Source organism: Cavia porcellus, unplaced genomic scaffold (assembly GCF_034190915.1).
Source record: "Cavia porcellus strain 051 isolate PalLab524CR breed Dunkin Hartley unplaced genomic scaffold, mCavPor4.1 scaffold_29, whole genome shotgun sequence".
In the NCBI taxonomy this organism is placed as follows: domain Eukaryota; kingdom Metazoa; phylum Chordata; class Mammalia; order Rodentia; family Caviidae; genus Cavia; species Cavia porcellus.
The window spans coordinates 18,465,747-18,481,632 of NW_026947512.1; the positions used below are offsets into that span (position 1 = coordinate 18,465,747).

The window sequence follows — 15,886 nt, forward strand, 5'->3', positions numbered from 1 at the left end:
GGGCAGCCGCCAGCCCGAGGGGCCTTCCCAGCCCTGCCGCCGACACGGCCCCTAACCCCTGGGGGGGCATCTCAATGGACATCAAAGGGGATCAAAGTCGAAGAGGGACACGCCAACTGGGCACAACTTTTCTTCCCTTCCCGCCCCTCCTCCCAGTTGTTTTGTTTTTGGTTACTAGCTTCTCTTGGCAGCAGAATGTTGGGGGGGGGGTGCAGGAAAAAGCCTGCTCGGCACGGGACACATCCAGGAAAACAATGTGGTCGGCAGAAGCAGGAAATGGATTAGAGGCGAGGGTCGGAACCGGGAAAACCGAAGGATGGGGGCGGAAGGCAGCCGTCACCTCCCCTAAGCCAGGGACGTGAATGACTCTATAAGCCCTCTTCAGTGCGTTTAGTCACCCAAGCCCAGGGATCCCAGATACCGCATACCTAGGTGAGGGTCGCACAGGGAGGAGATCCCGCCCGGACCAAGGCCCAGGAGGCGGGAGGGAAGCGAGCGGAGCACGGAGCTAGGCGTTGGGCAACCATCCCTCCCCGGCCGCCCCTGCCCCTCCGGGCGCCGGGAGGAAGAGGCTCCCTCTGGTGTTCCCCGCTTCCCGCGGCTGGAGGAAAGACCACGCGGAGGGCGCTCAGGCGGCGGGGGGTAGGCGGGTATAAAGTGGGGTCCTGAGGCCAGGCGGAGCTCGCGGCCCGGAGCTGAGCTGCACAGCTTACAGGCGGGAGAGAGTACGGAAAGGACGGCCTTGGGGTGCGGGGCAGGGAGGGGACGACGGGGGCTGCGATGTCGCGCGAAGTGCAAGGACGGGGGCAACTCTGGGCACCGAGACGTAGGTCAGCGGGTGAAAAGAGCCCTTCGGGGCCGGCCGGGGGCTGGTCAGGAAAAGGCCCCTGGAAGCTGTGAGGAATTCCCATCCTTCTGGGTCCTAGGCTGGGACTTGGGCCGTTTGCCAGGTTGGGAGACAGCGGGAGAGGCCAGCCGGAGGGCACGGATGCTGCCAGCGAAGGCAGCCCCGGAACGCCCGGCAGCCCGGGATGGGGAGAGGGCTGGGTGCGGCATGGGAGCCGGGACCAAGTGGCGCGCGGGGCAGTGATGGGCGGGGGACACGCTGTCCTGAGAAGTATTATGGGCTGTATTGGAGATTCGGAGGGTCGGGGGCGGGGGGGCAGCCTGAGGGACTCCGGGCGGGTGGCATCCGCGCCCTTTCCTTCCCGCCCGGGCCGGGTTTCTTCAGTCAGGGCTCCAGCCTGGCGGTCTGGAAGAAAGGGAAGAGGAAAGGAGCCTTTACCTGGCTCTGACGCGATGGGTCCCAGGCCCCTGACTTCGCTTCCCACTCAGAGCTCTCCTCCCCTCTCTTGCCAGCCACCCGCTTCTACGCAACTCTGCCCCCAGTCCCCGGAGGAGCCTCAGCCAACTCCACGAGACCCCGCCGGGAAGCTGGACCCTCCCCCTACCCAATCACCGCCCGCTTTCTATCGACCGATGGGGCCCCTAGCCAATAGAAACAGCTGATCCGGAGAAGCCAGGAATGAGGGGCGGAACGGACGAAATTTGGAGGCGTGACTAGCACTCACTACAGAGGCGTGGTCCCACAGTAAGCTCCTCCTGTCGAAGTAGAATTGATGGGCGGGACTAAAGTGAACCGACAGCCAAACACAAACTCTTGAGAGATGGCAAGACCAATTGGACAGGAGTAAAGAGGCTGGGCTTTGCAAGGAATTTTAGCCAATAGATAGGAGAGTTCGGTGAGGACTGTTGAACATCCTCCAATAAGAAGTACGAAGTGTGTGCGTGTTGGCAAGGGCCCGAACCTGTCGAGACGGGCCAATGAGATGGGAGGCAGAGCCAAGATAGACCAACCACAAAGCCGAACTGATCTCGACACCGTTACTGGGGCGGGGCATATGGTCTCCAAGCCACTGAGCTCTTGTGGGTGGGAAGTCGCCGGCCTTCCAATGCGCGACTTGGGCGAACTCTACTTCTTCCAATCGGTGCACCGCGCTGGCAATTCAAACTGACAGCCGGTTGGAAAGGCAGAGAAGACGGAAGAGGAAGCCCCATTCGAACGTGTTCCGTGGTAAACTCTTCCGTGGAATTAGCCTGAAAAGCGACCTCTGGTCCGCTCCACCACTCAGGAGCGGCCGCTGCGGGAGAGACTTGAAGAGTCCCGGGCGACACCGGGAGGCCGGGCGAGTGGGACGGGGCAAACGAGGGTAACTTGGGTCGGAGTCCGGGACCGGGGACGGAACATCGTGGAGACGGGAGCTGAACACGAGAGCGCCCTTGCACACAGCAGACAGACTGAGGAGTTTTCTCCAACTCTGCATCCTCCCTCCCCACCGCCAATCTCATGCTCCTCAACGAAAGTTAGAATAGAAGCCAGATTTGCTAGTTCCCGTCTGTTCCCTCTCACTAAATCATACTTTTACCCTTTTACCGGGAAACCAGCAAAATACCCTGTCCCTTCCCAGTTTTAGCGCTTAGAGAAGAATCTGAGACCGCAGGATTTGATATGATTTGATTTTTTTCTTTTTTCTTTTTTTGGCCAGCAGAATCAAAGTAGGAAGGGTATTGTTCTTGTTTGCTTTTTCAAAAATACTGCGCCTCATTCTTCCGTGGAACGCTATGACCACCAGCAGCTGTAGTTTCAAGGACAGATGCGTGTCCGTCCTGTGTTGCAAATTCTGTAAACAAGTGCTCAGCTCTAGGGGAATGAAGGCTGTCTTGCTGGCTGATACTGAAATAGACCTTTTCTCTACAGACATTCCTCCTACCAAGTAAGTCAAGCTAGTGGCGGGAAGCGGTGGCCTTTAAATGGGGAACTTGTGTAAGGCTTGGATCTCCCGGAGTCAATGAAGAGGTTATCATTTGGTGTTCCAACCACTCCCAAGAGTCTGATAATGCCCTTGGAGTAGATCTGAGTGGGGAGACTGTCTGGACAGAGTCTGTGGTTTAGCCAAAGTGGTCAGTCTTGATGTAATGCCTCTAGTTCAATTATAGTCACGTGGCCACACATTCCTTAAGTTCGATCCCTGCCAACCATCTTGTTCCACTGAATCAGGCCCAAGACTTAAGACTCCAAGTAAATTCAGGCAAGATTTTGTAGATAAATCACATAAGAATTTTATACTTATCCGTAAAGTTTTACACCAAAACAAAAAGTGTTCTACCGTTTATTTGCAAGTGGCATGCTCAGTCAAATCTGTTGTCCATGATTTAAAATTCGTTTCTCAACTCCCCCCACCAACTCCACAGTGAGAGAGACCAAATAGATCTTTATGGGACAAAAAAGTACTTAACCTTAAGATAAACCCATAAACCGTATTTTGGGCATTACACATTAGTTTGCATAACTGAATCCTTTCAAAGTCTGTTTTCTGCCACTTCTCACTTTTAAGTGTGGCCTCCTTAAATTTTCCTATTCGATAAAATAGTCATTTTATTTTACTCAGATATACCTTTATTGGACCAGGGTTGTAGCTCAGCAGCACAGAGCCTGCCTAGCAAGGCTCTGAGTTTAATTTCTAGGTACTAAGAGGAGTATAATATATATATATATATATATATATATATATATATGGCCCTTTTCTTTCCATGACCAATACATATGTCCTATGTGACTTCCAAGAGTTTGTTCTTTATCAAAACTTTTATTATTAAAATGAAAATAGTTACACTATGAATAGACAACTATTCTCCAAGTCTTTGGACACAGACTTAGAATGAAATTATTATAGCCTTTATTTAAAGGAAATTCATGATAATTATAGATGTTTTAGACGTTTTTAAATATACTCAAGTCAAGCTGTGGATTCTTCCTCTCAAATATTTTGTGAATTGGTTTAAGTGTAGTCATGCATAACTGCAAAGCTGATCCTAATTTATTGCAAAGATAAATGGGTTAATGTTTTTAAGTTTGTGCATATGAAACTGTGCTTTGCAAAAATGAATAAAACACTAGAAAGTAAATCATAGAAGCTTTGCAACAATAGGTTCTATGATTTACTGTCTAGTGGGTTTTTTCTTTTTAGTAGCACACTCACCAAAATTTAACACATTACCCCTTTCATTTCTATAATATCAGTAGTAATATGCAATCTCTTAAGGAGGACTCAAATATGTGAATTGTTAGACTATAGCCTAGAATAGAATCATCTTTTTTAAATTATTTTTTAAAAAGGAAAACAAAAAAGTAACAAAACAGTTTCAGAACAGGCTAGTAGGACGGTAACAATAATTAATACATTGCATATTGTTATCTTCATATTAGTTATTCAGAGTACAAGACACAGGCAAGAAATATTGTCCAAACAATATTAACTCAACCCTTTCTTTTCAATGAACTAAGAAAAACTAGATGTATAACTGTCTTAACTATCTTGTGTATAGGTTTTTCTTTTCCCTTCCTTTCTTTCTTCCCATCCCCTGTCCCAGTTTCCCTTGTCTTTTGAATAGTAAGTCTTTTCTATTGTTCTTTGTCAGAGTTATAATAATAATAGACCAATATAATAAGATATGTGTGAATCAATGGAAAAGTAAGATCTTTAAAAATAGATTTTTCCAGGTATGTATAGTGAGTATAGTGAATAAATATTAACTGATTCTTACAAAATGTACTGTAATTCTGTTCTAGAGTCTCTTTCAGCTCTAGATTTATAAAATTTGTGCCGAATGACAAAAGTACATTCTATAGCAAGAATGTGGAGAAATTAGAACCCTGATGTACTCTGAGAATGTAAAATGGTACAACCCCTATGGAAAACAGTATGAAAAGTATGCTTATCAGTAATTCCACATAGTATTTGTCTAAAAGAATTCAAAGCAGGCCAGATGAGTAGTGCATACCTGTAATAGGCTCCTCTGGGAGCCTAAGGCAGGAACATCGCAAGTGCAAGCCCAGGAGGGCAATTTGGCAACTTAATAAGACCCTGTCTCAAAATAAAAAATAAAAAAGAGCTACAGATGTAACAGCACAAAGGCCTTGACCACCAAACAAACAAACAAACAAACAAAAAACATATGTGTGTGTGTGTGTGTGTGTGTATTTAAAGCAGGATCTTGAGAAAATATTTGATTTGTACACTCATATTCACAACAGCGTTAAAAACATGAGCCAGTAGATAGACATAATCCAAATGTCCATCAACTCAGTTGATGAGTGAATAAACAAAATGTGCATATGTACGGTGGCATGTTATTCAGCCTTGGAAGAAAATTCTTTCATCTGCCGTAACATGGGTGAACCATGAGGATATTATGATAAGTAAAATAAACCAGTTATGAAAAGATAAATGCTATATGATTCCACTTACATGAGGCATATGACCTAGACAAATCTTAGAAAGTCTAATGGTGGTGGCCAAGAGCAGAGGCTGGTAAGTGGAAAATTGTTATATCTTAAGTTTAGAACTTTGCAATATGAAGAAGTTCTGGAGATTTGCTGCCGGATCATGTGATTATATTTTGAACAGTACACTTAAAAATTAAGATGTTAAGTGTTATTTTTGTGCCACAGTTCAGTTTTTTAAAGTAGATTTGACTGTGAACTTTTTCATTCTCCAGCGCAGTGGACTTCATTGGAAGATGTTATTTCACCGAAATCTGCAAGTGTAAACTGAAGGACATTGCATGTTTAAAATGGTAATTGATGGCAGTAGTCTCGCTAGCCTCAGTTTGGAGGATGGATGTTGACACCATAGCCCAGAGAAAGGCTCAGTGGGCAGCAAGCAACATGGATCTAAGCCCACGCAGTGAGCCATTGCAAAGCCATTTGTTACTTAGAGCTATGTTTTTGGTTTTTTTGTCTTCCTTTTTATCGGTACCAGGGATCGAGCTCACGACTGCCTGCTTGCAAGGCAGGCGTTTACGCTGCTGAGCTAAATCCCCAGCTCTGGCGCTATGTTTTTAGACTCTTTTAATTCTTCACATTTGTATATGATTTTGTAATTTTTCAAAGTGTATTCATAACTATCTGATTTTTTTTTTCCCCCAGAATGAGACAGTGAGGAAGGAGGAGGCCACAGCTTAGGAATTATAGTCATAAAGGCAAATTTGAGCCCTAGCTCTTCCTTTACTGCCTATGTGATCTTGCATAAATTCCTTAACCCTCTAGACCTCTGAATTTTTGTTTCCTTATTTAATTTTTTATCTTATTAATAGATAGTAAAATGTCTTCTGTATTTACCCTATGAAATTGTCATGAAGAGGACATGAATTACGAATGTTAAAAGGACTGGTAAACTATAAATAAAACATAAAAGAGAGCTATTGCTAATATCTTCTGAAAGGTAGGCAGCTTTGTCTTACTATTCCCATGCTAGAAAAGTTGAATTTTTGTGATTGCAACTGCAAATTGTAATCCTAATAATTTAAACCATGGAACTGTTATGTGTTAGTGACTATTTGAATTTTTTCACTCAAGCTGCGCTTATACTGAAGACCTATCATGTGCAAGCCCTTGTTACAGTGCAGTGATGGCAAACCTTTCAGAGACAAGAACCCAAACTGGGACCCAAAACCCACTCATTTACTGCAGAGTGTCAGCACTGCATTTAAACTTGCATACTGAGGTTTTTGTTTAGAAAAACAAGTGGTATCCGGTGCTCAGCTGCTGGGCTGCTGACAGGGAGGCTGTGTGCCGCCGCAGCATGTGTGCCATAGGTTTGCCACTGCTGTTGTAGGCACTGGGAGCACACTCGTGAGTGACATAAAGTCACTGGCATTTGGACCTGATATTCTAGTGGGACGATGTTCACAATCAATGAAAAATTTAAGTAGGATATTTAATATAGTGGGAAGTACTCCAAAGGAAATACTAATAAGATAGAGAACAACAGAAGCTGGGAAAGTAGGTGAGAGTTACTTTAAATATCAGGGTCAGGAAAGCCAACTCATAAAGCTACAACATTGGAATTGAGTCCTAGTAGGTGAAAAGCCAAAGAAATAATGTTCTAGGAGGGGAACAGCAAATGCAAAGAACTTGCACGTGAAGAAGCTTATGTGCCTGATGTGGCACACACGTGGCTCTCAGCTCTCAGACACTGAGGCGAGTTCAGGCCCATCGTGGACAACTTGGTGACTTAGCAAGACCCTGTCTCAAAAAATAAAAATGGCCAGGAATGTAGCTCGGTATAAAGGCTCTAGGTTCAGTTCCCAGTACTGCCTCCTAAAAAACAGTATGTTCAAGGAATAAAAAGATGTTGGCCAGGGATTTAGCTCAGCAGCACCAATGCCTGCCTGGCAAGAGGCCGTGAGTTCGATCCCTGCTACCAAAAAAACAAAAAGATACTGACCCAGGGGAACATAGAGGAGAGATAATAATGTAAGGAAGTTCAGTGTGTACACCTATAATTCCAGCATTCGGGAGGCTGAGGCAGGAAGATAACAGATTGAGGCAAGCCTGGGCTATACAGGAAGATCTTCTCTCAAAAAAAAGTCAAAACAGTGTTGTCTAACAGAAATATCCGAACCTATTTATTTATTTGTCTTTTGTGACCGAGTTTTGTTACACAGTGCAGGTTGGCCTTGAACTTACTTTGTAGCCCAGACCTCAAACTTAAAGTGATCCTCCTACTTCAGCCAAAGGCTGGGATTGCAAATGTGTGCCATCACACCTGGCTAAATTTTTATACTAATATTTTTAAAAGTTAGAAGAAACAAGTGGACCTGCAATATAACTCACTGGCATAGTGCCTGTTTGGCAAGCACAAGGTCCTAAGATCGATTCCCAGTACCAAAAAAAAAAAAAAAAAAACACACAAAAAACCAAAAGGAACCAGTTAATATTAGCCAGACATTTTGTTTAACACAGTATATCCAAGATTAACAATATTTACCCAACATATTCTCATTTCAATGTGAAACCAGCCTAAATAATAATCTTTTTTTTTTTGCAGTGCTAGAGATTGAATCTGAGGCCTTCACCCTGAGCTACATCCCCAGGTCTTTTTATTTTGAGAAGTCTTTTTAAATTACATCATTGCCTAGGCTGGGCTTGAATTTGCAGTCTTTCTGCCTCAGCCTCCTAGTTGGGTTTTTTTTTTTTTTGGTAGTTTTGTTTTTTGGGGTTTTCTGGGGTTTTTTTGGTTTTTTTTTTTTTTTTTTTTTTTTTTTTGGTACTTGGGTTTGAACTCATGACCTCGCGCTTGTCAGCTAGTTTTTACATTTTTACTTTTTCCCCCTGCTTTTAAAAATCTGATTTATAGGGGCTGGGGATTTAGCTCAGCGGCATAAGCACCTGCCTTGCAAGCAGGCGGTCGTGAGTTCAATCCCCAGTACCAACAGAAAAAAAAAACAAAAAAGAAAAAAAAATCTGGTTTATATTTTAGAGTTGCAGGCGCTTCAGTTCAGCACTCAGTAGTCACATGTGGCTACAGTAGGTAGCTACGTTTCAGACACAAGGGCAGGGTGGGTGAGCTATGGCACAAGTGCTTTGTTTTTAAGACAAAACATGTTAAGATAGGAGTTGTTTTTTCTCAAGTAAAACCTCAGGATTTACATTAGTTGCAGTGTTAGTGTTTTGTGATAAATAAAAGGGTTTCGGGTCATGTTTTGGGCACTCATTTCTAAAAGGTTCACGTCACTGTTCTAGACCTTGGTGTGGAGAGGGTTTTTATTTTCACTTTTGTTTCATGGGAAACCATTGAAAGGTTTTAACAAAGGAGCAAAATGGTCTGAGAATAAGGATTTTTGTGTACAACCAGTCCCAGCACCTAGAACAGTTCTTGGCATGATGTAGATGCTCAGTAAACTTAGCTGAGTGGTTGAATGGATAAATGAATGAAAATAGGTGCTAAAGTCACACAATTTACTCTTGCAATAGAGTCTCACAAATAACCATCAGTCTTCATCTAAAAAAGATTTCTGTTTTCATCTGTTTGCCTTTTAAGCAGGTTATGATTAGAAGCCATATTTTGGAAGGCTCGTACCTTCCATAGTATTCTTTATAGGGTCTCCCAAGAGTGACTGCATCCCCCGTCTCAAAGGTGAGACCCAGCTGTAGTAAGAATTTTTATAACTCCAAGTATAAATAGTTCATAGTGCCATATTTTTTAAAGAAAGTACTCAAACGTTCCTGTATGTTCACCCGGCTAGTATGCGACTACCTGGAAAAAAGTTGAGGACGAGTGCAATGCTGTCATTGGCTGGGTAATACGAAGACAGTAAAAACTCTCATCTTTTTCTATAGCCTAAGGATTTGCTTTAGTTCTGAATTCCTTCAAAAACACTGCAACTAAAATTAGAGCGGCCAGCTTGTGTTTAGTTTACAGGGACTCATGCTGTCTTCCTACTCCTCCATCTGCTGAAACAGTTTTTAGGAGTTGGCACAGAACAAGAGCATTGAAGAGCCCAACTTGCAAGTCTTGGGCTAGCAAAAGCCTTCACCCACAGATCTGAATTTACTTTATATATTTTGTCTGAATAGCACATCAATGTGGGATATTTCACAGAACAAACCACAACCTCATATCTGTTCTCTACCGAACAAATCCCATCCACTAAAAATCACAAAAAAGATGATAATGTATTAGCATCATTGCATTTAACTTACAGACGCTTTTCCCACTTTGGGATAGAACTGCGGCTGTTATCAGAGTAATTCCCATCCCAAAGATCCTAGCAACAGGGGTTGTTTGGAAAAACAGTCTGAATTCTATGACTTGTTTGCATTAGCACATCAAAATGCTTCCAAGGGCCAGTAATTGCATGGGGTCTAACAGTATTTCTGTTCTTTTTCAGTGGAAACATTGTAGGTTATCACGTGATTGTTCCCTGTAGTTCCTGCCTTCTTTCCTGCAACAATGGACACTTCTGGATGTTTCACAGCCAGGCAGTTTATGGTATTAACAGACTGGACTCCACTGGTAAGAAGCAAAACAGTTCAGTGGATGTTCCCCTGTGGTTGTCCCCTGACAGTATCAGAATAGAGACCTTCAGAGCTGAATTGAATCAGCTAGCAGGATACTTCAGATAGTTCTCATAGTTCTCCCAGATGGTCACCTATAAAACTAGTAGCCAAAATTAATTGCCATCTCTGTGTTGATCACTGTATTTAAGGGCTTCAAACTTGGCTGGATTTCTTGGTCTTTTTAAATTAACATTTTAGTTACTTCAAGTTAACCACCTTGATACCTATTATGACCCCCAGAGAATTTTTGAAGAGTTTGTTTTGTTTTTTGTCTCACTAGTCCAGATTGTCCTTAAACTCACTATGTAGCCCAAGATGGCCTCAAACTTGAGATCCTCCTGCCTCGACCTCCCAAGTGCTAGAATTACATGAAGATTTTAGACATGAGTTGTGTGCATGTGTGTGTGTGAAAGAGAGAGGTGGGAAGAGGAGTACTAGGTAACCTCTGTATTTGGTAATTCACTAGGATAAAAATAGACATTTTGACATTTATATTAATAAGTATAGAATTGTAGTCAAGGGAAATAGTATTACCAATATATTATACCAGTTATAGGTGCAATTTTTAAGAGCATTATACTTTTCATATTGTCTGGAGTCATTCAGTTTTATTGGAGGACAGATGTTCTCAATGTCCAATAGCTATCATACCACAGACTAAGTTGACATACAGGAACTTGACAGGCAGGGCATAGTTGGTGCATTTGTGTAATCCCAGAATTTAAGGATGCCAAGGGAGGGAAAACACAAGTATGAGACCAGCCTGAACAATTTAGAGACTTAATAAGACACTGTCTCAAAAAAAGAAAAAAAAGGAACTTGATGATCTAATTTGGTACTAACCCTGTCAGCTATTTTTTTGTTTCTGTTTCTGTTTTTTGCAGTACTTGAGATTGAACCTAGGATTTCACATTGAGATATATCTCCAACATTTATTTATTTATTTGTAAGTTGCCCAGGCTGGGCTTGAACTTTCACCTTTTTCTCTTTTAAGATAGAGTATCACTGTGTAGTGCAGGCTGGCCTTTCACTCACTATGTAGCCCAGGCCAGCCTTGAACTTGTGGTAATCCTTCTGCATCAGCCTCCCCAAGTGCTGGAATTTTAGGTGTGCTCCACCACAACTAGCTTCAGGGTTTTTTTTTTAATTTTTTTTTTTTTTTTTTTTGGCTTTTTCGTTTTTATCGATACCAGGGATCAAACTCACAACTGCCTGCTTTCAAGGCAGGCGCTTATGCCGCTGAGCTAAATCCCCAGCCCCTTAGCTTCAGGTTTTTAAATGCATGTTTTAGTCTTTGGAACTGAAAATCTATTTCTTCTTTTTTTTTTTTTTAAACTTGATTTGCCTTCACAACCAAGAGCTCATGAATTGTGAGCTAAGCATAGACCTTCCCAGTATGCTTGGGGGTTTTTGTAGGCTGATTTGCTTTTTTTAAAAATCACCTGGGATTCAGCTGTGGCTCTTAATTCCACCTTTCCAGAGGTATTAATTTAAGACTGTTAAGACCCTTTTGAAGCAAAGACTTTTCTGCACTCCACTAAGTAGGATACAGGCTCCTAACTTAGGACTTTCGTGTTATAATTGTGTTGCTCATAACACATTAAAGGAACTTGCTGCTTTGATACCATTTTTTCCTGCTTCAGATGATTGAAAACATTGGGTGGAGATTTTTCAGTTTTGATTTATTTTTTAATATTGGTAAATATTTTAGAGATAAAAAGCCCAGCATTCTCTCATTAGCACTGAATCTAATCCATGAGAAACAGATGTAGCACAGGATTTCCTTCCTCCTCTTAACACAGAAAGGAAGGTGGGTCTTCTGTCAGATTCAGTCTCCTGGTTTATTTTTTCTCCTTTGAACTAATTGTGCTAAATATCAAACTTCTTCATAACTTCATACTGTGATTTAAAGTAGGATTTTCTAGGTGCCTTGCAGATGAGTGTTTCTAATGGCATTGGGACTGCCCGTGAATCATCTGAATCAAATAACGCTGAAGGAATGAAGACATGCACATTTTACAAAATTCTAGAATGCTTAGACGCAAAAGAACCCTTGTAGGTCTATGTTCTACAGTAGCTTTCATGTAGAGATCTTGGCTTCCCAGAATTTTCCAAAGAGGATGGGAATTCTTAGCTCAGATTCCTTAGATTTTGGGCAAATACTCTCAAAGCTTCAGCTCTCCATTTTCTTTTATGGTATCTAATGTTTACTTAGATTTGAGCTTAGGCTCCCTGCAATCCTGTCAGCTTTTCAGTGTCTGTTACTAGAAGCAGAATTCAATCTTGGGGGTAGGCAGGTATATTTTTCATAATAAGTTACTCAAAAATTACAGAAATTAATACGGTATACAATAATAGGCTCACTAGCACTAAATAAGTGCCAAAATTTTTCCCCTGTTTAGATACTAATATTTCTTTCAAACAAAACAGTTGATTATTTTTACTGTTTCAGCAATGTAACACACATCTCTGTACATGTCTCCTTGTGTGGGATGGGCAGCTAGAGAAAGGGATAAGCGATAGACTAGATTTGCAATATATATATTAATTCACACAGTGGGCTACTCTACAGAACTAAATATAAATGAACTAAGTCTCTACATATCAAATAAGTAAACCTCAGAAACATAATGAATGATAAACTAGATCACATATTGTATAATACCATTGTAAAAAAAGGTTTAGATATCTAATTGCCGATGGTTGCATACATTTGTAAGAATAGTAATGACACTGGCCATAGAGTACTGGTAGTGGTGGGAACTGGGTTCAAACTCTCCTTCGCACTGCGGCTCATTGCGTCCCACCATGTGCTGCAGGATGTCCTGAGTTACTGAGTCTTCCTTGTGCCCACCCTGACAGCTGGACAGTTTGATATTTGCTTTTCTTGTTGACCTTCCTTGGCTTCCCTACAGGTCACCCCCCCCCCCAACTTACTACTGTCAAGCTGTGACATAGTACACGCCCAGAATAAACCATCTTGTTATCTTCAGTGCATTTGGTCTCATATTGTACTCTGCCAGTCCTCAGTGTGAAATCTGACTAGCCTCTCTAAATGAGATTTTAGGTCATTGTTCTGTTACCAATATTGTCTGTTGCAACCTGGTCCTGAAGTTTACAGCTCTGCCTTGACATCTGTAGACAAGCCCGCCTACTTCAAGGAATACAGTTTAGATTTGTAACTGGCTCCAAAATCTTACTTTTTGTTAAATCAGAAAAATGGCAGTTACTGCTATGCTTATGGAAGACATTAGATTTATTCAGGGATTTTTCTTGAGCTCTCTAAAGGGACTCTTAATCTTGTGAAATTCTTTTGTTTTGCTTTGTTTTGTTTTTTGGAGACAGACCCTTACTGTCACTAAGCTGTCCAGGCTGGGGTCCAGCTGGCTATTGTTCTGCCTCAGCCTCCTGGAGTGTTGGGATTTAGAGGCACTGGCCACCTCACATGTAGTTTTTATGAGAGCACCATCCTTACAGATCACTAAAATAGATTAAAAAATAATCAGTATAGAGTGATTATGGCATAATGTTGCTAGAGGCAGGATTTGAGAGGACAGATTCCTGAGATCCTTTTGAGTTTTAACATTCTAAAATCCAAGCTCTTGCTTAAAAGACTTTAAAGAATTTTGCAAGATGATAGTTCAGTGGTAAAGCTACTGCATAAGGCCTTGAGCTTGATCCCAACACCACCAATAGCAAAATGAATATTTGTGTCCTATATAAATGATAATTTTATTTGTAGTAGTCCATCTTTTAATAACTGTTCTCTGTATTCTCTTTATTGTTGATACTGGTTCGTTGACGAATAACATGTTATTAAATTTTGTGTATCATGTTCTGAGTTATAATAGTTGTGAGCCCTAAAGATTTTATGACCTTTTATTTCCAGGCATAAACTTCCTACTTTGGGGCAACTTGCCAGAAATAGAAGAGAGTACAGATGAAGATGTGTTAGATATCTCAGCAGAGGAATGTATTCGATGAATGAAATTATATAATATTTTTATAATAATGTTTTCCTATTTAATAATATGTTCATGGACCAATTTAAAAATTGTTAATGAAGATGTGCCAGTGATTTTTTTGTGTTTTTATTATGGTTGTTTTGTTTTAAAACAAAAATGAAGTATTTGTTGATTTATTTATGTCTTATCTCAAATTAGTTACCTCAATTTACTTTAAGCCAATGGAGTTGTTTTTTCATCTATGCCCAATATAGGTATATTTTTAACTTCAGATAAGAAAAGATTCCTGAATAAAGAGTGTTTTTACTGACTCATAAACATTAGACTCAACTGAATATTAACAGTGTTAACAAGGAGGACAGCCAGGCATAGTGGCGCACGCCTATGATCCCACCACTTGGCAGGCTAAGGCAAGAGACTCACTTGAGAGTTTGAGGCCGGCCTGGGCTACAAAGTGAGTTCAGGGCCAGGCTAAACTATATAGCAAAACCCTGTCTTAAAAAGACCAAAAAAAAGGGCTGGGGATTTAGCTCAGCAGCATAAGCACCTGCCTTGCAAGCAGGCGGTCGTGAGTTCGATCCCTGGTACCGATAAAAAAGAAAAAGACAAAAAAAAAATTAAAAAAAAAAAGAAAAGACCAAAAGAGCCAGGGATTTAACTCAGCAGCACAAGTGCCTGCCTGCCAGGCAAGCATAAGGTTGTAAGTTTGATCCCCAGTACCAAAAACAAAAAAAAAAAACCCAAACAAATAAAATTAAAATTAAAATAGCAGGGTGGCTGGGCATGGTGGTGCATGCCTGTAATCATAGCACTTGGGAGGCTGATGCTCAAAGATTGCCTGGAATTCAAGGCCAGCCTGGGCCACATAGTGAGTTCATCGCCAGCCTTAGCTACATACATAGTAAGAACTTATCTCAAAAAAACAAGGAAAAAAAAAAAAAAAAAAAAGCAGGGTATTAGGTTTCCATAGGTACTAGTTATTACATGTTACAGTGGTGATAACTGCTTTAATGTGGAACAAGACTGTAACTCAACTTATAGAATAAATTAAAACTTTAAAATACATAGAGAAATATTCTAATTCCTCAGTATGATGTTAGATACACGTTTATTATAAAATTATCAATATATGTTTACCAAGATTATTTATTTGCGTTATTTTTAAGCCATTATGGATGTTGTATTATGAATGTCATATTAAACCTTCATCTTTAAGTGCCCCATTCCCTAGGGCTTTCTCTCTAAATCGCAAAATTTACGTAAGTAATCTCATTCCAAACCATGAAGTAGAAAAGAAAATGGAAGAGGTGGTTTGTTTAACTCACTGTACATTATGAAGTTTTTCTTTTTCATTGTTTATTTGTGTGTTTGTCTGTTAAACCTGCATTCAGAGCCAAACAGGTGGGAAAGTGGGGTAGTGTTGGATCCTGGTTTTATGTGAAGCTAAAAAAATCAATGTACTTCTTAGTTACCAAGTTCTCTAGTAGCTCAGTTGTAGGCATTTTGTCAATAATGATGCCAAAGCAGACTGAGTTGCAATTTTGTAAATAAAGTTGGTTCTAAAAATGCCCATTCTGCCTTTAATTTCTTAGCATACCCCACTTATCTTACCTAAAAATATAAAAAAACAGGATATAAACTGTAGGCATAGGGCTCATCTTTATCAAGTCCTGACCACATGCAAGAGACTCTTCTCAGGGATTTACAGGTTCACTCACTCACACCACATATCAAATCCAGGAGGCAGCACATCATTATTTCTTCTTTTACTGATAAAACAGGTGAGACATAGGGAGGTTAGTAACCCGTCTGAGGTCAGACAGCCAGTCAGAGGTGTGGACCGATACAAACTCAGACAGACTGACTCCACACTCCTACTCCTCGTTTCGGGCTGTAGCCCTGCGATTCTGCAGGCATGAATCAGTCAAGAGCTGGCTCAGACCGGCTGCATGCCAGCGGCTAACTCCATTGTTATGAAACCTCGGTAAGGGTAGAAGTGAGAAATTCAAAGGTCCGA

The 15,886-nt window shown here is 41.4% G+C and overlaps 1 protein-coding gene across 5 annotated transcripts; it reads left to right on the forward strand.

The window, feature by feature from the left end:
• The first annotated feature begins 1,534 nt into the window (after positions 1-1,534).
• Fam72a (family with sequence similarity 72 member A) lies at positions 1,535-15,439 on the forward strand. Of its 5 annotated transcripts, none has more exons than XM_063239688.1 (5): positions 1,535-2,210; positions 2,547-2,774; positions 5,560-5,637; positions 9,736-9,860; positions 13,794-15,439. In XM_063239688.1, exons 2-5 carry the CDS (start codon positions 2,623-2,625, stop codon positions 13,886-13,888), a joined length of 450 nt encoding a protein of 149 aa, XP_063095758.1. In that variant the 5' UTR covers positions 1,535-2,210; positions 2,547-2,622; the 3' UTR covers positions 13,889-15,439. The 5 variants fall into 5 exon arrangements, with proteins under 5 accessions (XP_063095758.1, XP_003474829.1, XP_063095759.1 ...); XM_003474781.5 differs by having other exon boundaries at positions 2,550-2,774; XM_063239689.1 differs by having other exon boundaries at positions 1,535-2,074; positions 2,550-2,774.
• The last annotated feature ends 447 nt before the right edge of the window (positions 15,440-15,886 follow it).